At 42.1% G+C, this 25,644-nt stretch overlaps 3 protein-coding genes across 8 annotated transcripts in view; 2 read left to right on the top strand and 1 right to left on the bottom strand.

Annotated features, from left to right (window-relative positions):
* fryb (furry homolog b (Drosophila)) overlaps positions 1-4,436 on the top strand; it is a 55,671-nt gene extending 51,235 nt beyond the window's left edge. For all 6 annotated transcript variants that reach the window (XM_026181029.2, XM_026181025.2, XM_026181024.2 and 3 more), the window contains 2 exons: positions 2,275-2,510; positions 4,140-4,436. In XM_026181029.2, the coding sequence (XP_026036814.1) occupies positions 2,275-2,510; positions 4,140-4,398 (495 nt within the window). In that variant the 3' untranslated portion in view covers positions 4,399-4,436. The remainder of the gene's footprint in view (positions 1-2,274; positions 2,511-4,139) is intronic.
* Positions 4,437-7,353: 2,917 nt separating this feature from the next.
* zar1l (zygote arrest 1-like) lies at positions 7,354-9,424 on the bottom strand. The gene is made up of 4 exons (XM_026181032.2): positions 8,797-9,424; positions 8,076-8,168; positions 7,934-8,008; positions 7,354-7,715 (listed from the first exon to the last, which is right to left on the bottom strand). Exons 1-4 carry the CDS (start codon positions 9,376-9,378, stop codon positions 7,572-7,574), a joined length of 894 nt encoding a protein of 297 aa, XP_026036817.1. The 5' UTR covers positions 9,379-9,424; the 3' UTR covers positions 7,354-7,571.
* Positions 9,425-10,716: 1,292 nt separating this feature from the next.
* The window catches only part of pds5b (PDS5 cohesin associated factor B), a 34,858-nt gene continuing 19,930 nt past the window's right edge, over positions 10,717-25,644 (top strand). The window contains exons 1-4 of the mRNA XM_026181703.2: positions 10,717-10,834; positions 21,563-21,690; positions 21,942-22,145; positions 22,447-22,533. Of these exons, the coding sequence (XP_026037488.1) occupies positions 21,583-21,690; positions 21,942-22,145; positions 22,447-22,533 (399 nt within the window). The 5' untranslated portion in view covers positions 10,717-10,834; positions 21,563-21,582. The remainder of the gene's footprint in view (positions 10,835-21,562; positions 21,691-21,941; positions 22,146-22,446; positions 22,534-25,644) is intronic.

Here is a 25,644-nt window from a genome sequence, read left to right as displayed (position 1 = left end):
GTGTCCTTCCGGGGTCAGAGGGCGCTCTGTGTGTTGTTGCTGTGCGGTTGCCGCGCTGAGCAGTTAGCTAGCGGCAGTGTTCTTCTGCAGATGTCAATAAACGGCTGTGCTCCCTGGCTAGCTCACGGGAAGTAAGACCAAACGACACCTCCGTCTCCCCCTTGTCTGAGCTCGCCACATTGTTGTCAGAAGTGGGATGATGGTGGCACCCCATGTTCTGACCCGAGTGACTTTTCCCCCGCCGGTCGTGACCGGCCGGTGCGCCAAAAGAAGGCACCTGGACATTTGCAAAGTGAAAGCAAAACACAAGCGCAAATTCAAACGCGATTTCAATGTCACATATTGACAGTGGCTCACCGATGCCAATGACATAATTACCCAGCTACATTTCCGAAAGAATGCAAAAGCATTGACATATATTTTTCCTTCCTACAATAGCCCGAGGGGCAGGGCAGAGATAGATTTTGGTAGCCCGACTGGAAAAGATCGCTAGCCCCGGGACGTCGGGCTAGCGATTTTGCAAGCCCTGTATCTGATTGAGGAATCACTCATCTTTGGAAAAGAGAGTTTATTACAGAGAAATGGCTCTTTCCAAAATAAAAGCTATACTATACGCTTCTTCTGGGTTATATTCTCAGCAGCATATTGTAGCGGGTCAGGGCTGTTCGGGGTTCTGTTTGTACAGTTATGTTTTGTTTATGTTGCCATAGTGACGGGTGACGCCCTCTCGCAGCAACGGTGTGTCCTTCCGGGGTCAGAGGGCGCCCTGTGTGTTGTTGTTGTTGTTGCTGTGCGGTTGCCGCGCTGAGCCGTTAGCTAGCGGCAGTGTTCTTCTGCAGATGTCAATAAACGGCTGTGCTCCCTGGCTAGCTCACGGGAAACAAGACCCAACGACACCTCCGTCTCCTCCCTGTCTGAGCTCGCCACATTGCTGTCAGAAGTGGGATGATGGTGGCACCCCATGTTCTGACCCGAGTGAATTTTCCCCCACCGGTCGTGACCGGCCGGTGCGCCAAAAGAAGGCACCTGGACATTTGCAGGACTTTGTGTGGGGTAATGGGGTCGTCGGGGACGACTGACCCCTTAGGTGGGGGCTATGTAGCGGGTCGGGGCTATGTAGCGGGTCAGGGCTGTTCGGGGGTCTGTTTATACAGTTATGTTTTGTTTATGTTGCCATAGTGACGGGTGACGCCTTCTCGCTGCGACGGTGTGTCCTTCCGTGGTCAGAGGGCGCTCTGTGTGTTGTTGCTGTGCGGTTGCCGCGCTGAGCAGTTAGCTAGCGGCAGTGTTCTTCTGCAGATGTCGATAAACGGCTGTGCTCCCTGGCTAGCTCACGGGAAGTAAGACCAAACGACACCTCCGTCTCCACCTTGTCTGAGCTCGCCACAATATTAAACATATCAGGTCCCCATAAGGAGAATCATGTGCTAACGGCTGTCTAAATGACTCGGGTAAAGTTTGTAGCATGCATGCTTGTTGTTTTTGTCTTTGCACTAGGATGACGTTGGCGTAAATGTGCAGTCATATTCGTTGTGTTCCCACTAGTGCTGTCAGCGTTAACGCCACAACACGGCAAATCTCCGTTAACGAGCTACCCCTGATCGCCGCATGCATGGGGCTAGACGGCCAACACGTTAACGAGCTAACTGCGCTAACACACTAGTTCCCACCCATGTAATTGAGCATTGCGTGGCACATCCAACATACTGTTTTACTTTAGTCCATGACGCACTTACCTTCAGGGTCATACGTCACATGAAAACCAAAATAATTCCAAACGCCAGATCTGAATGAGGGTGGGGGAGGTTCAATTTGCCATGTTGCAAGGAGAGCTTCTGTCTCGCTAGCTTGCCCTGCGCTCTTCCTTCTGAGATGCTGTCTGTGTTGAACTCTCAGTGGATCTGCGCTCGACAGTGCAGCCTAGGCGAAGTAGTCGAACGCAGATTCACTGAGCGCTCAACCCAGACAGCATCGTCAGAAGGAAAGTTGATAAAATAAATTACAAATTTTGTACTGTTCATACATATGCGTACCGAACCGAAAGCACTGTATCGAACGGTTCAATATCGATACGAGTATCATTGCACCCCTATTAAATAGACATATGCTTTTATAAGTATATGTATGGTTTACTAGTTAAATTAAAATGATGTTGACCCTTAGAAAAACCCTCCTACACTGCAGACTTGATCTTGAGCATTTAATCTTTTAATATAGACATAAATTTCACATACACACTCACCCACCACCATCTGTTGTCCCTCCACCTCTTAGCTGCTGAACATGTCTCGAGAGCTTACTGATCTGAAGAGCAGCCTGCAGGCAGCAGAGGCAGCCGTAGCCAGCGACTTGGAACACAAACACTTGGCCCACACTCACTCACACGCCACCCAGGTGGCAGCCATGGTTGTGCCCAGCTTCCCCACCTCAGAGGCAGCGGTGCAGGCCATACTGGAGTGCCTTAGGAACCATGAGTTCACCAAAGCCGTGCGCTACATCCAGGAATGCAGGTGAGCAGCACGAGGCCATCAGCATACATGAGTGTATCCTGGGATTTAATGATTTTATTATTTTGTCTCAACGTAAAAGAACAAATGATCCAAAAAATGACCATGTGAACACACTGTGTCCCCATCACTTTCTCCAATCTTTACAAATGATTTTGAAGTATATAATAAGTAGACATTATAAAGGGCTGTCATTCCTGGCTGAGAAACTTAAGCTTGGGAGATGTTGAGGTCTATCTATCTCTCTTGTGCTTCTGTACGCAGATGATATTGTAGTATTGACAGAATCAGAGCTTCAGATGGCTTTAGATGGAGTAGAAAGATGTTGTGTAGACAGGAAAGTGTAAATCCTAATGAAAGTAAAATTGTAATGTTTGCATGAGGTAAAGTAGGACAGTTCTGTGGCTTTAAATTTGGAAATCCTGTAATACAAGTAGAGGAGGATCTAAGGCATAGGTGTCAAACTCTGGCCCGCGGGCCAAATTTGGCCCACAGCCTAATTACATTTGGCCTGCGAAGCCATACCAAATTATTATTAGAGCTGGCCTACTGGTATTATACAGCTAATATATATATTGTTTAGTATTAAGCTTTGCTTGTTCCATATTCAGTTTTCCAGCAAAACTTGTTTGAGTCCATAAGAAGAGATTCATTCTTAAATCTGGAGGAAGATTTTTTTTTCAGTAAATATTAATGTTAGCCCGCGACTTTGTTCCAGTTTTGAATTTTGGCCCACTGTGTATTTGAGTTTGACACCCCTGTTCTAAGGAGCTTGGAATGAAAAGCAACTGAACTTCTTTAAATGTCTTGAAGATGTTTCACCTCTCATCCAAGAAGCTTCTTCAGTTCTAAGACCAAATGATGAAGACTTCCAGATTTTAAGCCCTAGAGGGGATTGCCCCGTAAGAGGGTCGTTGACCCACTATTGCTCATGTGGCTCATCACATGATCCAAGGTGTGAAAAAAAGGGTGTGGTCCATTATCAGCGTAAGCTTCGGGTGAAACCATTTTTAGACCTTGCCTCACCCTATCATTTGACTTATTGAGATCAAGAAGTGGGGAGATTTAAGTTGATAAAGATAAAGTTAAATGTAGGATGATTGGTTTTAGGTTTAGATTATCGAATGGAAATAGGAATAAATTGTACTTTTAATGTCTATTTTTCCAAAGAATCAATATGATAAAGGTGTTTTGAAGTTACGGTTAGGGAAGTTAAAACAAATATTTGATTATACGGGATTGTCTTATTTATGGGGATATACCGGAGTGGTGAATGACCGCTATATAAAAGCAGCTGTTAAGATGAGAATATCCAAACCTGAGGCAAAATTGATAGACCTGATATGTTTAACAATAGCATCTGTATAAATTACAGAATATTTAGGCAAGAGTTCGAACTGAAAAATTACTTGCGTAGTTTATTCTATATGGTGTTATTTGGCAAGGTATAGATGTGGGTCTAGTGGCATTCCTGTACTTATGGACACATTTCATCAAGTTGAATATATTAATTGTGTATTTATACTTTGTAGCTTGATCCAATGAATCAAGCTACATTGAATATTGAATATAGAAAGTATGTCTCTTTATATCTACCTGTAATAATTATAATACTTTTTGTGTCCATTTCAGGAGGCAGTGGCCCAACGGAGTGTTTGGCGGAAGCTCAGAGAGTGAGGTTCAGACGCTGCTCAACGTCTACTTCCGTCACCAAACGTTGGGCCAGACGGGCACAATCGCCCTGGTCGGTTCCCGGCAGGACCTCAGTCTGATCTGCTCCAAGCTGCTGGAGCTCAACGGGGAAATCTGCGACATGATCCGCCACGCCCAGGGTTACCGGGTCGTCACAACTTACCTCCCCGATTCAAGTGCCTCCGCGACCAGTCTCTGACAGGACTTCAGGAGCCCCCCACCCCCTCCTTCTCCACCTTTACTCCCTCCATCACTGCAGCCATTGACCCTTCCAAGACAACCTCTGCAATCCTCTCAGCCTGCTCTTACAGAGGGGGCCCAGCACCCACATACCTGGCCCCTGCCGCCTCCTATGTGTCTGCTGCCCCAGATTCACAGCTCCAGGCAGATACCCACTTACCACCCTGCCCAGCACTAGAACCTGAATTAAACCTTTCATTCCACTCTTCATCCTCATCCACTGCAAACTCTGAGACCTCTTTACTTAATTTTCCCAAACCCCCCGACCTGTTCTCTGCTCATAGCTCCAACACGCCAGGCCAATCACATTTTACACTGCCGCTCACACAAGAGCCAAAGAGACGTTATCTAGATGAGAACGCAAGCCTTTATTATCCTATCAGAGTACATCCATCATGCAGTTTACCGCAATCACATTTCCACTGCAGCAAACACCCGATATCATCTCTCACATCCAGCTCTCTCCCAACTGTGGCCTCAGCGCCCACCTTGCTCACACACTCTTACACGAACCCATCGCCCATTTCTTCCCGGGGCTCTCATCTTCCCCATTTCCCATGCTCTCCGTACAAACACTCAAGCCCGTCCTCGATTCTGCACCCGGGCCGTGACACGGTCTTAACTCACAGCCCTTCATCGAGTTCATCTCTTCCCCCTCCCCCACCACCCCCTCCCTGTCCCACCGGCCCAGGAGAGGCTGCAGCTTGGGGTTGTTGTTGCTCCTTCGGCGGTGCTGCTACGCCTTTGACTCGCTACCTGGGGAAGGTGGGACAAGCTGCCCTGCCCTTACTGACAGTAGGGGGGCTCCTGAATACTGAACCGTCAGATGTCCAAACCTGAGACTTTAAAGTTACCACGCCAGAGGACCTAACGATCCAACATCAGGTCTTTGCATCTGAAAAGTAGACAATGACATACCAGAAATAACTGGACACTTTAAATGTTTAAGGACAGGGAATCATATCCCATGTATAATGGGATTTATCTCTGGATACTACAGATTGCTGCCTGCTGATAAGAATGACCTGATGTGATTATATACAAGCGCAGGCTTTGCTTCTAAAGCTAGATGTCGTGAAAAATAATGTACCTCCTTGTTTAAGTCCCGCTTGACGGTCATAATTCAGCATCTAATCTGTGCTGCACTCCGAGGACCTGTGAAGGCTTTTAGCTTGGACTTAAACTGGCTTCCCAGAGGAACTTTTAGACATGCTTGACACTTGCTGCCTCCTTCAGGAAGGATGAAAGAGACAGTGAGGAAATGAGCCGTGACACTACGTAGCATCACTGGAAGAAGTTTCCTCTGTGGAGTTTTGTTATACGTTTTTTCTAAATGTTGTAGAAAGGAGATCATGTATGTTTTGTTACTGTGAGAGAAAAAGGCTGTCACTTTTATTAAGAAGGAAAAGCCAAATGCTGGAGTGATTTTGTCTCTACTGTTCTGAGGCCTCCTCTGGAGGAAACTGTGCAATGCATGACCCAGCTGAATGCTTTCTACTGTACGCTCCCGTCCTGTCCTTTTCGCTTGGCCCAGACGTCTGACCTCAGCCTGATTGAAAGACTTGCTGACAGAGCAGATGCAGAATATTCAAGCGCATTTCTTTACGCTGCTCTTTGGCCTGTTTCTATTATTGATATTCTGTATCAGTGAATCAACTTGTCCCCTGACTACTGTTGTAAACATTGGTAGAGTAATCATGCCATTATCCGTGCGTGGCGTGCACCCCTCCGTGGCTAGCTGTAGCATCTTTAGTGAGCGTAAACACTATATTTCTGTCGACTTGGTGTTCACATGCAGAGAAGATGGCGCATGTACACAGTCAAGTATTTGCCCGTCTGTATACTTCTAATCGTTACTGTCACACAACCATAGTAGGATATGTTTGTGTGGTTTGTAGTTACCTTACACGTAAGGGAAATGCTGACATTCTGCACTCATTGTAGATGTGCGAAATGAAACCCACGCTACACACTACTGAATCTGAACTCGTCGTTGTCAGCCTTTTTGTGTGTGTGTGAGAGACTCTCCCTTGGTTCGGATCAAGCAATCATTTTGCTGTTGCTGTACAAATGTCTTCTTTTCCTATTTATATCTGATCAGATATGAAACGACACTTATTTGACTTAAGTTTTATGATGATGTTTGTTCTCTCAAATCAAACTGCCATGCATGCATTTTCTGTTTACTGTATGGAGTGTTTGAAATATTTATTAACAAGATAATTTTATCTGAAAGATACGTTTGTATGAGGTACAAAAGGGAGCCACAAGCTCACGCGGGTATGTTTTTCTTTTTCCTGTGTGTGGGAGAATGTGTTTGCATGCCAAACAAGAAGTTGCACATTTTTAAAGCTTTTTAGATGAAGACAGTAGTTGTTTTTTCACCTTGTAAATATTTTCACAGCCTTTGTGAAGTTGTTTTGAGTTGAAGCTCTGTAAAAGTTGTTAAAGTAAAGACCTATAACTTATGTTGTCTTTTGGTGCTTTATAAATGACTGAAAAACTAATTGTATTCAAGGGGCTCTGCCCTCTTCCTACATCTATCAATGTTCTCTGCAGTCTTCCTCCTTCCTGGCAGCTCCATCTTTAACATCCCTCCTCTACAAATGTCCAAACCCTCTCAGCTTTGCTTCACTGTGTCTCCAAAATGCTCAACCTGAATGGTCCTTCAGGTATATTCATTTCTAATCCTCTTTCTCCTGATCTTAACAGCTTGAAATCTGAACATTTTTAGCTAGACACGCTAGTATTGTTAAAAGAAGCTTGGAGTAATTTAGAAATTGTGCCATCAGTTTGTATGGGAGAACATTGTATCATTGCAGTAGAGTAACATAGTCTACTGTGTATAATAGGCAAGCACCCCATCATTTCCATTTTGACTTCATAGTGTATGTATACATTCAGGAATCTCAACTTTTAAGGTGCAGTGTTTATTTCTTCATACAAAAATAGTTTTCATGTTAGGTACCAGGATCAGTGAGGGGGAATGAATTTTTAAAGTTGGCTCAAACCAGGGCAGCGATTGGAGTGACTCTTCAAGTTTGCTACTGGGGGCGGTGGCAGCTTCTCTTTGTGGCATGACTTTACACATCAGCCTTATTGGTGTAACCTCAGGCTTTCACGGCGGGCAACTTAGACGATGTATTTGAAGCTGTAGGTGGCGTCACAGGACAGCTTCATTCCCTTGCAGCGACAGCACAGGTCCTGACGGTGAGGCTTCTTCATGTTAATGTGCCTCTGCTTCTTCTCACAGATGCAGCAAGTCTGAGAGCAACCCTGACAGGGGGTGTAAAAGAACATCACCAGCATAAGAAACAGCACAGGCTTTTCTCATCCCTACAGAAGGAATTCCTTACTGAGACTGATAGTGCCTTAGAAATGTGATCCAGTTTATTTAAATGCCCCACACAGAATCTGACTGACCCTGCGACTCCACTTTAAGTCCAAGTGAACAAATCATCTTGCGAAAGTTCCTCAAAAACAAGTTCACGTACCTTGCACAGGATAGATTCCACTCTGTAGGGGTTAAACCCCACTTGGCACTTCCGGCAGAGCTGCTTGTAGTACACCTGCCAAAGCAGTCGCTCTATTTTAGCTCAGCAGGCATTTGTTTGTGCAATGCTCGTTACCACTAACCTTACTCGTTCCAGAGATGCACCATACATAAGCACTCTCCCACCGGATGTTGCACTTTTTGCAGTGGAAAAACCCATACCTCTGCTCCAGGAACTGGAAAAAACAAAGATAAATAAAATTTGTACAAAATCTTTTTTTACCACAGCTGGGTTTTTCCCTGTGGGCTGCACTGACTGTAAACATTCTGATGATACTTTTATGGAGAATGTGAGTGAGTGCATAGATTTTGAACTTAACTATCATGATATGTTTTGAGTTTCCCATTAATAATGGCTCTACCCCGTTACCATTCATACTACAAAGTAGTTAATAAACAAGATAGTTTTTCAATTTAAAAACATTTTTTTTATCTTTTCTAAATACAGAACAGTCTGGGCAATTAGTATCTTATACTGCCCTTTATTTCTTTGTATTTTTGAACACGTTATGATCTTTTACACTTCTTAAATCTTAAATAAATCGAGTTTCGTTAGATGTTTTTTAGTGTAAAAAAGTACCGAGTTAAAATCAGAACAAATTTAAATGAGCCTACGATGACATTTGCCAATTAACTAAAAGAATCTATATTTTCGGATGGATAATAGGTTTTAAATGACAGTCATACTAATTAGGCTATAGTTTGAGGGCTTGAACCATAGATGACTGAGGGACTTTTCTGAGTTACATCGTGGATTGGAAAGCTAAAGACAGTGCTCATTGCCATTTCCCCACACGCATCCACCTGAAAGTTGGATCCCTTTGGAGACCGGTGGAAAGCTGTCTTGGAGTCTTCTGGGGCTTCCTCGCCACTTTGATCCCCATCGGCCTCGGATGTGGCCTGCTCGGCGGCGGCTTCACCTTCTCCTTCACCAGCGCAGTCTTCGAGTTTCTTTAGGAAGAGCCTGCGGTCAAACACCGGCGAATAGATGGACACGGGCCTCAGGAAGCGCAGGTTGCTCATTGGCGGCGTGTGGCACTGCGCCTTCTCCTCCGGTGTGGACGCATCGGGGCTCATGGGGAGCTTGCAGGGAGTGGGAAATTCATCGAAAAACAGCGTTTTGGGGCCCAGAGAGCACTGGACAATTTTATCCACCCTGGCGTTCACTTGCACGCCGCACTCTTTGGTGTTCGCCTTCTTGAGCTGAGGGGGTAAACTGGGGTTGACCTGGGACAGGAGGGTCTTGTAGAGCTCCAGGTAGTTGAGGCTCTGGGGGTTCATGAAGCGACCATCTCTCTTGCCCCAGTTGCCGACCTGAGCCGGGGAAGCGCAGACAGGGTTACCATATACATTGTATGGTGGAAACGTGGACAGGAACCCCTCCATCCTGGAGCCATGAAACCAGTCCAACTTCGTGCTCGTGAGATTTATAGCCTACGCGTACCTTCTCTAGGCACTGATTGGTTAATTGAGAACAGCGGCGTGCAGGCTCGAATATAGGTAGAGATACGGTGCCCTCTATTATTTATTAATAATAAGGCTCTGTTGACTACAGCAAGAATGGCTGGCTATGCATTTGAAAGTGTAGTGGTACATTTTTGGGGCCATCTTTAAAATTTAAGTTAAATTAAAATTGTTTTTATCAAAAAACTACAGAAAATCTCTGCTGAAACAAGACTCTGTGCCCAATCCACTTCTGCAGCAAGCGCGATGCTTTATTTGAACGATCCAAATCCGAAATGTTATATTGGAGCTCCCTCTATGGGCTGGCTCATGTTGGCCAGAGACCCATCGGAGAAAGACAAAGCAAGCAGGAGATTAATGAGGCATGCAGTTACATCTTTATTTATTTATTTATTTTTAGTTGGACGTTATGTGAACTAGCTTGGCAAGAAGGTTGTATAACTTCAGTAATATTGCTTTTTTAGTAAAGCCACTGAAGTCAGAAAATCTATCATTTGAAAGCCAAAAATGTGTTAGACGTATTAAAAATGTGAATGAGTAGGTTAGCAGACAAAGGAAATTGAGAAATAAATACCCATGGGCATTGTCCCATAAATGCGATTTTTATTTTTAAAATGTCTGTGTGAATAAATGACTTTATATGGTATATATTCTAACAGTAGGGGTGCACTTAAAACGCCAGAAGGGCCATTCAGCAGCAACTATTTATATTTGTAATTCCAGTTTACACAGGATTAACGTAAATGCACCATTACTGTCATATTCATGCGATCATTTTCACGCACAAACCCCTTTAGTTGAATCATGGGTTGGTGGTGAGTTCAGGCTCTGTCGGAATCCTGGGTTTTCCGTTTGATATGCAAAACAGACAACAATGCCTTATAGAATAGTGTCAAAACATTATCGTTTGGATGTTTAAAACTCTATTTTTAAAACTGTGGGATTAAATGTAATCTCTGTTTAAGAAGACTAATGTTTTATTTGGCAGGGTTCGTGTATTTTATAGGCCTGTGCTAAATAAAATCCACTCTAAATTAATTTAGTGTGGGGTTTTTTTTATTGCAAATTACCTGCTTTTATCTTTAAAGTGCGCTTCACGAGGACTGTTAGATATATTACAGGAACTTTATTTTATATGTGTTTGAATACTCGAAATCTTTTTGGAAATTTTTACGAACAAAAACTGAAAAAGACGCTCTGCGCGTCACGTGAAGGGCTCAGCAGAAGTACCCGAACTCGCCCTATAGGTGGCGCTACCCACCCATCGATGGTTTTTACCCACGGGCACTGAATCTATACATATTGGCGCCATTTTGGAGCTAGGAGGGGGAAGAGAGCTGCAGAGGAGGACACGATTTATCACAATTCACCGTAACAGGTAAGAAAATGCACAACGAAGCGAATCGTTTTGATTGAAAAGCAGCGATATTTTCGGACGTCGTTGCCACAGAGTCGATGTGATCCAGGATGTATCCGCGGAGCTCCCGGGTTTCCAGCGCTAAAAAAGGCGGAGCAGAGCCCGCCTCGCTTGCCTGTGTTCTCGGCAGCCTTGTCCGATTCACAGCGCTGGTTGACCTGGTCCTGCGGCGGAACAAAAAAATGGTTAGCTAGTAAAATAGTAGTCTGCTGACTGGGCTCCCCGCAGCACGAACAGACAGTGGGGGTCGGGCTGGTTGTGTGAGCGGGCTCGGGATATTGATATGGATATAACGGTAGTTAGCCGGTGTGTTTTGTTCGGTGCAGCGTTACTCTCAGTCCGCCCTCTGTCACTGAGATTGCTCTGCTGCTAACGCTAGCTCGGCACGCTAGTTTTTAGCGTGGATACTAGCGAGCTAACAGCAGCTAGATGGATTAGCCACAGTCAACATAACAGCAATAAGGCAGCCTGGCCTGAACACGCTGCTGTACCAATAACAATACCCTCTATTCACGAACAGCTTCCCGACTGTGTAATAAACTCACCCACGTGAAATCGGCCTTGAGAATAAATTATTAGCCTAACTCTGGTAGTGATCTCGTAGTATTTTCGTTGTGACGCTCATTATTGCGGGCTTTTAGTGAAAGGCGCATTACTTTTTTTTGTTTCTTTAAATTGCAGAGACCTGATCCTCTAGCGGTAATTGTGTATTTAAGGCTTCTCGAGATTTTAAAGACTTTTACTTAACGAGTTTGCGCAACAATGAAAATATGAACACAAATAGAAGCTTTGGGGGTGAAAAAGTAGCGTGTGATCAAATAGGACATATTTATTTTTGCAGCTAAGTCGCTTCCAGAGAGCTGTAGGGCATCTGATGTGACCGCTATCAGTCTATATATGTATATGAAAAATATAATCTCTGTATATGTTTTTAATTTTATTATTGCTATTGTTTTTAAATCGCTTCATCATCAGCATTGCGTTTTGATGAGCGGATTAAAGATTGTAAGCAGTCTAAAATATCTGATTACATGGCCATGAAACGCTGGGTTAGATATTTGTTTCATATGGATTTCTCTACACACACAAACACAAACAAAATAAATAAATTTTAAAAAAAATCCTCTTAAAAATAACACAATTTAAAATCCCAAATAGGATTTTAATGTATTCATTCTTTGTGCGAATTGCAAATAAAATAATGCTACAGGCAGAACTCATTTATCAGGAGCTGCTTTGCACTTCTTCAAGAGATAATTTGGCCCTATTTAAAAAATCAAATGCAGGCTGTGCTCCTTTAAGCATTAACTGAATTGTAAACTGAGCTCAATTATGTTTAGTCAAGCTCTTCCTCTTCAAAACCAAGATTTTCAGTTTGTTTCTCTTTGATGGTTGCCTTGTGGTGAATGGATACAGAGGAGTAATGATGTGTGTGCTGCCTAATACCCGTAGAGATGTGATTCAGCCTTCACTTGTCCATTTCATTTAATCTGAGGAAAAGCTCAACTCTTTGAAAGCGTTTCCCTTCTTCAGCCAGTTTCCATCGCTTTGTTTTTGTGAGAGTGCCCGTGCGGAGGTTGACGAGTTCGCCCTTAAAGCTGGCCGGTGTCCGGTTCCCTCTCTGTTTGCTGACATTCACCTTCATCCCTGTGATCACCCAAATGGGAGGGGGGTTAAAATCAAGGATGTCTCTGTCAGAGTTCGAATTAGGTTCGAAGAATGGAAAGTTCTCACATTTCTGCTGGCAGCTGCCTTTAAAAGACAAAAGTGGGAAGAGCATAAGCAACTAATGGGGGGCAGGAAAGGCTTTCGGTGGGGGGGATAAATGTGTTTTTACTGTGATAAACCAGTAATAAGCTGAAAGTAGCTCATGTTCAGGAGGTTGTGTATGGGACAGCTTGCTCCTTTGTGATTATTTAGTGCTGGTTCCCTGGTGGATGGTACCCACGCAGCCTCCCTAGGTTGAGAAATAATCTGCTGTGATTGGCTGCCAGAGCTCAACTGTGTATCAGTGTGGCAGAATGAGAGAGGGATGGACTCAAATTTGGCAGCAGCTGTGGGTGGAAAAGAAGGTCAGAATCAAGCAATCTGGCAGCTTGCCAATGTCCTGTGTGTGTGTCTGTGTGTTTTTGTAAAAGCTCAACTACAGCTACAGAAAACTGTTTGGTTGTGATTCATAACTAGGTTTTGGAGTCTGGTCTCTAAATCAAGCGCTTTTGTCAGACGGCAGACCCACTGACCGAGGCCGCTTCATAAATCAGTTTTTCTTTCGGGGTTAAAAGTAGCTGAAATTGAAGGAACAAACAGTTCAGTTGTGAGAGAAGAAAATAATCTGTTCATTTTTCAGGGCTTCTAATAGCTGCATATGTGCAGTGTTTTGTTTTTTTAATTGTATTTTGTTATGTAGTTGTATTGAATAAAACAACTACTTTTTTTTTTCTTAAGGAGCAGAAGGAGATAATATTAGAGCCAAGTAAAACAAAAAACATTTGGCTAAATTTCATGCTGCCTGGTCTGAACTGTGGATCGGGCAGCCTAACAAATGCCTGTCAGGGAAGCTGAAGTGAGCAGTTGGATGAGGAGGATCTCGGTTTGGCATTTTGTGCACTTTCCAAAGGAATCGTACAGATTTCCCCACTAAAAGGTACTTATCTGTTATGGTAAATGGACTGGTTCTTCTATGGTGCTTTTCTTTTCTACTTGAGCACTCAAAGTACTTTGTACAACTTTCCTCATTCACCCATTCACACTCATTTATATGAGCGTTTTTTTTTTGTTGTTGTTGTTGTTTTTTACTAAGCTTAAATGCTTTCTGTCTAACACTTTGACACATTCACACTCCAATGAACGCATGAGAGAGCAACTTGTGGTTCAGTAGCTTGCTCAAGGATACTTTGGCATGCAGGCTGGAGCAGCCAGGGATCGAATCACCAACCTTCGAATTATATTGAAAGGTTATATTTTGAAAGCTCCAAGTAGGATACTGGGGTTTGTGAAATAAGTTTTTACTTTTGAGCAGACGTGATGCCTTTTTACAGAGAGAAATTGCAGAGGTATTAATAGATATTATTGTAGGATCTTTACTTTACAATATAAAGTACCTGTTGTTGTAATTTGTTGCTATATAAATAACATTGAATTGAATAGAGATCTATATGCACGCATAACCACAGGATTGCAGAAACTAAGATTGGGATATGATCCCTTTTTTCAGAATACCCAACCGTAGTCTGGGTTTCTGCAGTCATATAGCAGTTTGTAACACCATGTCATGCACATTGCTTGACAGCTGTCTGTCATATTGGTGCTTGGTGAGTAATTCCTGGATGTTGCTGGTGGTTATTGGGTGAAATTGGTTACAAAGAAGAGATTTTTGCTGCACCAAAAATCTCTGCAAACGTGCTAGCCGAGCAGTAGTAAACTTGGAAAAAGTGTGAAGAAAACTGCATTTGCCTTCAGAGTAAAACTTGTTTCAGCACGACAGTCAGCAAGTTTTGCAAAGGCCTGGTTTGTACTTTGAAGGCAAACTGTCTCAGTTTTGGCAGTTTTCACATTATCACTGCTACTGGAGGAGTAGCTGGCGAGTGTTTGCAGACAAGCTGGCGTGTTCTGTGCATACTACGAGTGACAGCAGAATCAGCTAGGAACCAAAGCAGCATGGTGGTTTTCACCAGTTGTGGATACTAGAGCAGGGCGATATGGCCAAAAATATTTATCACGATATATATTTGAAAATTTGCGATAACGATATAACCGACGATATAATTGATGCGAGACAAAATACAACTCCACAACATTACTAGCGCAAAAAGACAACCTTCCATTTATTTTCACTTAAACAAGAAGCTGGTTTTTATGTACATTAAAGCTTTATAAAAATGTAACAGTGCAAATGCAAATTCCTTGCTGAAAGTTTAACCAAAAGGCATTTCCAGTAGAAATGGGCTGACATATCCTGAGCATAACCATGTATAATATCCACTGAAGTTAAAAAGAGGTGCTTTGCAACATTAAACTGCAGTGTGCAGTATGTATTTTTCGGACCATAAGGTGCACGGGATTATAAGGCACATTAAGCGAAACAAAGCAGTCAGATAAATCAAACTTTATTAAACTCATTCTTCTTGCTTCCTCCACTTCTGTACCATTGATTCATTAATGTTGAATTCTCTGGCAGCTGCTCTATTCCCATGTTGTTGCAGTATATTAATGACTAACCTCATATTGTGGATGGATTATCTCAGTTGTTCTCCTGACTGAAGTTTGGTCCGTTTACAACATCCTGCCATGCGATTGCATTTGTCTCTAACCATGAAGAACCTTCACGTTAACTTTTATAAGTGGAAAAGTGTTAGTGTTCGTCCTCCAGCTTCACTGTTTATGTTATGCTAACATAGCTGTGTCGCTAGCGATCACGTAGCACATCATTAGCTAGCCCAACTTCAGTAACCCTACAAACGTCACTGCTGTTTAGTTTCCTGTCTTCATTTATGTTGGAAGTGATAGCAGAACTGTACGTTTGATTTTTTTCAGAAATCTCTCAGTCAGAACATGCTATATCATGCTTAGGTAACTAGCGAAACTAGCGAGCTAACTTCCGCTAGCTTCCTGCTAACGTCTAACTCCGTTAAATGTAATAACTTTAGTTTTCATGGATGCCTGGAAGTTAAACTTCATAGTTACACCTGGTAAAGCAGCAATGCTGATCGTTTTATTAAAGATGAAAGAATTTAGACAGTTTTTAACTCTAAGTGATGCTGCAGTGTTGTTTGACCTGAAGCATACAGAGTTTAGGACCCAGATTACTCCCAGATTTAAGAGCATCTTAGTCCGACAAATATGACAATAACAACGGCCGCTTGCATGTTCTGCAAAAAAATGTGCTTTGTCGTGTATCTGACGGACAAACACCAAACCAGTTCCACATCACGGAAGTTGCACCATTTTTACAAACCAATTCTGGTTCATCTGTTTCACTCAACAATCGGCCATGTGCGTATGAAAACAAAGGCACTGCGCATGCGCGTTTTACTCCCATTCTATCGCGATATTTCATTTTCCTATCGTTGCCTAACATTATACCGGTATTACCGTGAACGGTATAATATGGCCCAGCCCTAGTGGATACTCCATTTTTCTTTCCTTCATGACCAGTGGTTGCCAGGTGATTGCAGACTGGTCTCTAGGCTTGTGTGACCTGACATTACACGTCCAAATTGCCAGTCAAGTTATCAGCATGTGCCTGCATATCCTGAATTGAAAGAACAGTAATTTGCTGCCCTAAGGTGAACTCACAATGGGTTTGAAGTGTGCCTCATGTGCCTTTAGCTGGTGTCCATATCTCTCTTTATGGACAGATTTTGTCAATAGGATAGCATCATAGTGTGGATGTGACAGTGAGCAAAATGAAGGCCAAGATCATTGGTGTGTCATTAAATCAGGTAACATTTTCACGACTACTAAGTGCACATGGGTTTTTTGCTATGTTAACATATCCTGAATACACCAGAGGCCTTTGCTATGAAGAAAGATTTGGATTGATCCAAGCACCGTCAAGCTTTTACCCAGTTTTCAGTGTGATCAGGTGATTAAGAGTCTAATTCTTAGTGGGGTGCATTGCAATGGTAAGTTATTCTGGAGATCTAACATGCTTACCTGTTGGTTGACTTATTGAGATAATGGCCACCTTTGTATGACCGCTTAAGGGCTCATTATGGTTGCTGCAGTGGTCATTGTGCACACAAGTAGTGACGTCATCATTTATATCACCAGTGAGGGCGCACTGGGCTGGCTCCAGTATTCTCCTAAGCGGCAGAGGTGTCACCACTCATACAAAACCTCCACATCAGTGTTATTACTGGAGTACAAAAGTCTTTTGGGATTTTTTTTGTCTTTCCAACGTCTCCCTTGGTATAATCTGGAAATCTTTTGCTCTGATGAATCATTAGATCATTATCATACACTCATTCCTTCAGTGTGTGGTGATGCCACAGATGCAAGGTTGCAAAAACTGAAAGCCCCATGATATGCATGAGGGCTGCTTGCTCCATGGCATGTGACGTTTCGGTGATGCTCTGTTTTGTTTTTTTTTTTTTTTTTTCTGGGGGGGGGCTGCTTAAAGAGGTTGTACATCGGCATAGTAGTGCGGTGTGATGCCCTAACTGCTCTAAAGTATGGAACTCTAAAGCTTCCTCAGGGACAGCTACCTTGCCATGTTGACAAATCTATAAGCCACGTGATTGGACGGTCTGTCATCACATTCAAAAGGGCCCCATTAAACCTGAAAATGCAGAGAATCACGAATGTCACTGTCTAGGACTGAAAGCGACAGTGACTTTGTGTGAGGAGTTTAGGTGCGAGACAAACTGAAGCATACCCAGATCATTAAGCACAGTGTGAGTGCATGCCAGCGGGCGAGTCGGAAAGGGGCGGATACTTGGGCACGACACAAAGTAATCACATCCCCAAGTAGGGAGCTAAATTTCATTATGAGATGTGGGAGAGTCTGAGAAAATTAACAAACAAACTCCTCCACAGCGACGCACAACAGCGAGCAGCTAACACCTCTGCTGATTATCCTAGCCGCCACTAAAGTTGCAGAGAAATATCAAGCTAGAACATCTAACCTGTGTGTGTTAACACTGACGCTTTTGCGGTGTGGTTTTTGTATATGACTCACAAAGGTAATCATTATCACTCGCTCTGAAACTTGATTGCATTATTTAAACCGCCATCTGATCTGATTTCATTACTGATGTATGACTGACTATGTGCAAGTTTGATTTTGATTCATTTTTATTTTAAATAACTAAAATTATAAGGAAATAATGAGATGTATGTAAATTATAATTGTATATAAAAGATGGCCCACCCAAGTTACATAGAGTCAAAGGAAGCGTCTTCAGATTGCTTGGTTTGTTGTTGAGAAACCCATTATATGACTCTTTGAATACTGGCTCTTTTAGTCAATGTTTCTTTGGACAGCATAGCAAATTATAAATTGCTTCCTATTACATGTGATGCAACAATTTACCATCTTGCTATCCTGAGGGGACTTTATGTTCTGATGGTTCTCTGGAAATTGAATTGAATTGAAATGGGAAAAGTAAACGACTGCAAAATGAGTCTGTGCACTCACGATCTTCGGCTAAGTACCTACATTCACATTAATCTGCTTCATCTATTAAATATTTTTACATGTCTGCGTTGTTAGCTGTTTTTGTGAGTTTATGTTAACGGCTAGAAAACTGACATGAAAATAGACCAAGACGTGAGTCTGGAGAAAATTACTGTTTTGGTTAATAGCAGCATTTCTGAGCTGTAACCGAGGAAAGCTGCCATGTCTTGGATTCTAGTTTCTAATATCAGGGTTTTGATATATTTAAACCAAGCAGCTCACTGGGCCTAAACATTGTGCAAAAGCTACAAGAGCTGCAGACATTTTGTTAGTTAATGTCAGCCTGCTGTTCTCTTTAAGCCACAACATGTTTTTAAAAAACAGCCTGCAAAGATTATAAAGAACAAGACAGATGTTATGACTTAGTACCCTTATTACCACTAATTAGGGTTGGCTAAATCATGCCAATGTAGTCTCACATGTACACTTTTTTCTCTATAGCTATTAGTGTTGTCGTGGAGGGTAGAACAACAAGAACTGAGTGTCATGAAGTGCCCACAGGGGAGCACTGCAAAGCTAAATTAATGAGTCAGCGAGGTATGTCGAGCTTAAAGTTTGCGTTCTCAACATTACAGATGACTGGCTTTTTGCCTAGCTAGAAAAACCTGGCCCAAAGCAGGTTGAGTTGAAATAGTCTGGAGTACCATTTTTAAGTAATTGTGTCACAGGCTTCTGACTTTATTAGATAGGGGGCAGAAAAGGGGCAGCGAGGGCCATCAGCATTTTATATATGCAAACTGTTGGGTCATGTCGTACTAATGCTGCAGAGGTTAAGTCACAAGTGATCAAAATGCAGCTCTTATTCACAGCGGTGCCCATGCATTCAGTTGGTTGCTCGTAGAGCTGGGCGATAGAACGATAACGATATGTATCGCGATAGAACTTTTTCTCGATAGAAAAATTTAAAAAAAAAAAGAACAGCCAATCCAAATTACGTAGCGCAGAGCCGAACCAATCACAGCCGCAGCGTCACGTCACATGACTTGTTACGTACAGCACAAGTGCCAAGCCGCACATGTGTATTTGTTTGGGAAGCAGCCAGCCACCGTACCGCCGTGAAGGTATTTCGGCTATTTCAAGTCTGACAAAAAACAGAGTAGCGTGCACTGTAAATTGTGCCGAAAGCAAGTCTGGAAATACAATAAACTTTTCTCTAGATTTTTCTATGCGTTTGCACCTTTCGTCCACACGTAAACGGCGTTTTTGGTCACTGAAAACAAAGATTTTTAAAAACTCCGTTTTTGCATTTACTGTGGACTAGAAAAACGGAGAAAACGCAGCGTCAAAGGTGTGCGCATTTTTTGACGTCACACTGCGCCACGTTATTGTTTCGGTGAAATGAATTTCTACAATACTGTTAATTCTACTCTCTGCAGTGTTTAAATGCTTACATATACACACAGTTACTGTCCGTCCACACATATAACTCGGTTCTGCTTCTATGCCCCAGCTTTGTTTACTTTTTCCCACCGTGGCTTCTAGACTTCTGATTGGCCAACATTTCTGCACGGTTAGGAATCTAGCTCCACCTGCTGCTTTGGCATGTTCATAGCAGCGTTTTCCTTCATTTCTGCCTTTATGTGTGGACGGGATTATTTTTTAAAACGAAAACAGAAAATCTCCGTTTTCAAAAATACCCGTGTACGTGTGGACGTGGCCTCAGTCTCTGACTGGAAGTGCTAATTCGTCATTCGGCTTTTGTCAGACTAAAGTAACTGTTAAAACTGTTTGAAAAGCTAAGCTATACAACAAGGAGAGATTGAGAATTTCCTTTTAGTTCTCAGTTTATTTGATATTGACAAAAGTTAGTCAGTTTTGTCTGTTCTTCTGTAAAACAAACTAAGATTTATTTTTAGAATTAATATTTTGTTTCTAAGTGGAATTGACAATTTAGTCTGTTTCGTTTGTTCTATTTTGAAACTTAAACGCTTTAGCGGCTGCCTTTTGTGTAGTTTGCAATATTTGCCTTTATTTATCTGAAAAAGTCTCATGTTCCTTAAGTACATCTACCCTGTTGAACTTATTATGGGAAATAAATATTTAAATAAAAACAAGCTGCCGATTATTTCACATTTTACTTGTGAGCAACGGCACATTTAAATCTTACAAATATAGTTATTTGGCTTATATCGTGATAGATATCGTTATCGCCTGAAATGAAAAAAATATATCGTGATATGAAAAAATCTTATATCGCCCAGCTCTAGTTGGCTTGTGATCCTAAAGAGCTGTCAAGTCTGTTTTTAAACTGCTGTAATGCCCACAAATGAGAAAATGAATCGGTTCATTTGAATCACCAAAACTTTTTAAATCTGTAAAATTAATTTTACTTTGATCTGACTAAAAACTAATTTGATTTCAACCTTCTCTGTTATTAGACTGTGGTACCGTGTCAGAACTGAATGCACTGATGTTTAAATGCTTTAATTATAAAGCCTGAGAGCACTCAGAGTGCACCGGGTGGGGGGGGGGGGGGAATACAGATATCTGCTTAAAAGATTAACCGTTTTCTGCAGCTTTGCTCTTTTTCCATATTTGCCACTGTTAACTTCTGCAGTAACATTTTTTTTGTAGATCTCTATCACATGTTCCTCTGATAATGTCTCTGACTGAAGTAGGCTGCACTCAGTTAATCCATTTTGTGCAGAAGAAGAGTTAAATTATGCCTCTTTTTGTCTGAGAGCACACGGAGCCTGAAGCAGAAATCCCGGGTTAACAAAGAAAGCCGATAACCGCTTCTGTGATACCTGTTATCTCTGACTGGGATTTTGTTAAGCCAGCTAACACAAAGAAAGCCTAGCTATGTCAAAATGATTTCATAGTGCACCCCTCAGCTCATTCAAGCTCTTGGTATAGTCATAAACCTTAGCCGGGCTTTAGTTTGTCTGACAATTCAGGCTTTAGGTGAAGAGTAAATTCTTCTTACTGGGTGCACACATTTCTGTTGCTTTTAATGTCATTAATGGGGGGGAAAGCCACAGTGGGAATGGTTCATTTAGGTGTTTGAAAGGTGCCGCATGTATTATCTGGTTAAGAGCAGCTAAATTGGACGTCAAAGCACATTTTGTATCATGTGAATGCCCTAAAACGCAAACTGGGTGTAAATCCGTGAAATGCTTGTGGCTGCGGTAATGAAATGTGGAGCACAATGGTAGCAGAAGCTCACAAGGAAGGGAAAAAAAAAATCAGCCTTGCTCTCTGAATGCAGCAATTTCATCCTGGACACAGCTTGTAGGAAGCTATTGCTGCGCTGTGAATATCTCACTGAATATTTCAGAGGTTGCTCTCTTTCAGGCTGCTTTAGAAGCTTTAAAGTAAAAGATTTCCTGTGGGTCTCAAGAAGTTAACATTGTGCCTTTTCATGCCCCCCCCCCAAAAAAAAAAAAAAAAAAAAAAAATCAAGATTCAGCAAGTTTTCAAGGTTCTGGGGTTTGACTCTCTTCCTTTGCTCTCTGTCAAAATAGTATTGCTGCTCTTGTGTTTGTAATTAATGCTCTTGTGTCTCTCTGCAGGCAGTGAAGAGCTAAAGAGGATGGCTCACTCTAAAGCTCGAGCCACAGACGGGAAGGTGACCTACCCCCCGGGGGTCAAGGAGATCTCTGACAAAATCTCCAAGGAGGAAATGGTTCGAAGGCTCAAGGTCAGTGTCAGATTGGTCATTACTGCTTCAGTAGTAGTTTTAGGAGTCGTCTTCTATTGAGGAATATTGCTGATATATCAGTGAAAGAATAATCATCTTTTTAAAACAAAATGTTTCACTTTGCTTGGTGTACCTGAATAAACCCATTTTAAACCTCATTGTCTTGGAGTGATGATTGTTTTACCCCTTGCTCGGCCATTAACCTCGGGGACTTGCCTTCCCCCATTTAAAATGCCCCATCTCTTTTCTAGATGGTCGTCAAGACCTTCATGGACATGGACCAGGACTCTGAGGAAGAGAAGGAGCTCTACCTGAACCTGGCCCTCCACCTGGCCTCAGACTTCTTTCTCAAACACCCAGATAAAGATGTGCGTCTGTTGGTGGCCTGCTGTCTGGCAGACATATTCAGGATTTATGCCCCAGAGGCCCCTTACACTTCCCCAGACAAACTAAAGGTAGGGTGATTCATATTTTCTCGAAATGTCTTCACTCTGTCTTGTTAGAGTTACTGTTGTAATTAGACAACTCTGCTTTTGCTTCTCTAGAGGAATAATTTAATGCTAATTGGACAAATTGATATATTCAGTCAACAGGTGTACTTGAAATTCATTCAATGTGTGTCCTTTTATTAACAGTTTGAACATTTTCAATGTATTTCTATTTACTTTAGTGTAATTTTTTGATCATGCCTGAATTTTGCTTAGTAGAGCTGCTCACATGAAGGATTCACTGTATGCGTGTTTTTGTTTTGTCTAGGACATTTTCATGTTCATCACCAGACAACTGAAAGGCCTGGAGGACACTAAAAGCGCACAGTTCAACAGATACTTCTACCTGCTGGAGGTGCGTGACTGAGCTTTTGTGGCTAACGTGTAGCACTGGGGCTTTGGTCACAGTAAATTGAATTTGGTCCCAAGTAGTTTGATCAAAATACAGCGAGGAGTTTAATTTGAGCTTTTACAAAATTTGTGGTGTTGTGTTGTGCTGTCCTGGCTCTTTAATTGCAACAGTGGAGTGTGTGGAGTTGTTTGTTGTGACATTAAATACCAAGAGGTGTACACCTGGTTGCTACAATGGAGGCTTGTGCATCACAGAACTGTCAGGAACAGCCACTTGGATATTGGTTACTTCTTTTGCTGAAGGCTTTGCTCTGTGTGTGGATGCTATCTCTAAATGGCAGCAGAGATGCTTTTTTACAATAAAGTAGTATTTCTGATGTCTCTGAAAGGCATGTTAAAGTGCCACCGCATTCAGCATGCGTTGCATTGTGCAGGTAAAAGGTCAGCCGTGCACTGAGAAAGGATGGCTTCCTCTTTGCAATAGATTTCACTCAGCAACTCCTAGCAACCACTCTCTGTTTGGTCGGAGAGTACACCTTTTCCTTCCAACTTTGTGCGACTGAGGCCTAATGGATGTGTGCACTCCTGGTTGCATAATAAATGACTGTAGCTAACCGTATCTGAACTCCGTTTAAAGGATTAAAAAATGTACTGCGCCTTCAGAAAATTATTTATTTAAACTAAATTAGCCTTTAGCATTTTTGGAAGCTCTTTGAAGAATCTCGTTCTGATTTGATTTTTCCCTCATTAATGGTTTGTTTTGTTTTTCGGTCTTCCTGCTTGTGTGGTTCATTGCGGTGTGTGTGTGCGTTTTTCATTAAATTATGAGTTTGTGCCAAGAAGCAATTTCCCCACAAATTGAAAGAGACAAACTGCTTTTAATTGCAAGTCATTGTCTTTTGTATGCAACGTAATGATTATTAGGATTGTAATTAAAGCTGCAGTTCTAACTGTGGCATAAATGGGCCATTTGAAGACGAGGGAAATCTTGCCATTTTTATTCTTCTTTTTTTTATGATTATTGTTAATACAGCAACAGTGAAGTCCAAATGATCTGTTGTGGGAGTGTGTAATACAGAGTTTTAATAGCTGGAACTACACCTATTGAATTTTGGGGGAGGGGCAAGGGTTGTACATGCTTAAACTAAGCACAAGTGTTCATGATGGTCGTGAGAGATATCGTTTACCTGGGTAATGTTTTTGCTTGAAATTTAGCCTTGAAGCACTTCAACAACCTGCACAAATACTGCCATGTGATGAAATCGGAAAATATTGTCTTCCTGAGATGTTGTGACTTGGCTCAGTCTTTTTAACCAAATGCTTAAAGCCCTGCTTTGCCACCATGTAGCTGCATCAGTAATTTTCATCCACTGTTTGCTCTTACTGTCATATGGAGCGCAGCTAGTGAGTGCTCCAGTGAAGCTCAGTGGAGTTGTCTGTTTACCTTTGGGTCACATGTCACCAGCTGTTAGTATCTCCTCCTCTGTAGACTGCTGGTACTCGGCGGTGTGTTTTAGCCTCAAGCAGTGAAACAACTTCAATGTTCCACCTTCAGAGGGAACAGTATTCTTGCATATTTTACAAAGTATTGTGCATTGTTGAGCTTTCTTTTTAGGTACTGGATCAGAGGCTGACACACAACTCTCGCTTTCAGACGTGCCTGGGCTTATTGTGTTGTAAAATGCACTAGGAAACATAAACACATGGCAATGATTTGACATTTTTATATCACTACAAATATCTCTACCTTACTATAACAGATGGTTTGATATGGCACAGGCCTAATTTATGAACTGATTCAAATTTGATGGTCAAGATCACTGTGAGCTCATCTCAGCCTTATATTAAGCAGTTCTGATGAAGAAGTAATCTTCCTGCAGTAGAGTCAGCTCACACTAACTTCAAAGCAGGCCAAGTTCATACTAACTAGCTTTAAAGAATATATGTTATCCTTACAAAGCATGCGGTGGATATGTAAAACATATCAGTGGAGAGTGGGAGTAGTGGAAAAGGTCACTTTTAAGCATGTTAAGTGGGTGGCTTAATGAAGAACTTGAATTGCTTTTTCAACTGCAAAGGTTTTAATTGTGCTAACAGCACACAGAGTAGTTGTTGGCTTTGGAAGAACAATTTCTCACTCTTTCTCAACATTTGCTTTCTCCACTGTCATGCTATCTCAGTGCTTTCTGCTGTGTGTATCAGAGCAAGCCAGATCCAGAGCCATGCAGCCCTAATACACTGAAGCCCTTGCACTGGCCAGTATTGATATGCTTTATCATTAAACTTGGTCACTGCCCTGAAATACTGTTTCCTCTGGTGTCATTTGTCCTTACCTGTTGGGACTGAGTGCGAGTTTTATTTTAGTGTCCAATTTCAGTCCTCTTAAGAGGCGGCTGGTGCCTGGTCACGGTGTCACAGCTGAATACCCTCAGGCTTATTTTAAAAAACAAGACTGAATGTTACCTGGAAATGATTGCATTTATAGCTGTTGGTTTTTTGTTTGTTGGTTTTTTCCCTCTTGTTTAGCAAGTTCCATTAGCATAAGATTGCATGCATTACTGTACCCGGTACAGTAGGCACTTCTAAAGCAGTCAGACTTGCTGCAACTTATTGTTTCAAGATTGCTTTATTTGTAAGTCTCTCGTACTTGTTGGTGTTTGCCTGCTTATGTTAAACTACAATTTTGCATGTATTGCATCAAGATGCATTTCCATTAAATGTTGTAAAGCAATATGAGTTTTGACAACAACTGCAAATGTGTTGGATTGACAGTAGCAGTAGCCTTCCATAGAGGAGGATTCTACCAGCTACATGATAAGGACAGGTGGATTGGACCCTACAGTCTGTTAATCTATGCAGCTCCTGTAGATGTTATATACAGGTGGCCCAGTACTTTTGTCCATACAGTGTATATTTATGGATTAATGATAAGTGGCACAATATTTTTTGTTTGTACAGCCTATTAGGTTTTGGAACCTGCATAATATTTTAGTACCCAACCCTAGCACCCACTTAGCACCAACCTCCAGCTCAACCCAGTCAGAAAATGGGAAGTGAACTTAATGGGAGACACTTATTGGAGCGTTGAACTGTTAAAGGGCTTCAGAGGTTGGTG

Source organism: Astatotilapia calliptera, chromosome 10 (genome assembly GCF_964374335.1).
Source record: "Astatotilapia calliptera chromosome 10, fAstCal68.1, whole genome shotgun sequence".
Taxonomy (NCBI): Eukaryota; Metazoa; Chordata; class Actinopteri; order Cichliformes; family Cichlidae; genus Astatotilapia; species Astatotilapia calliptera.
The sequence above is the reverse complement of the archived record's forward strand: the minus strand, read 5'-3'. Positions and strand labels throughout refer to the sequence as shown.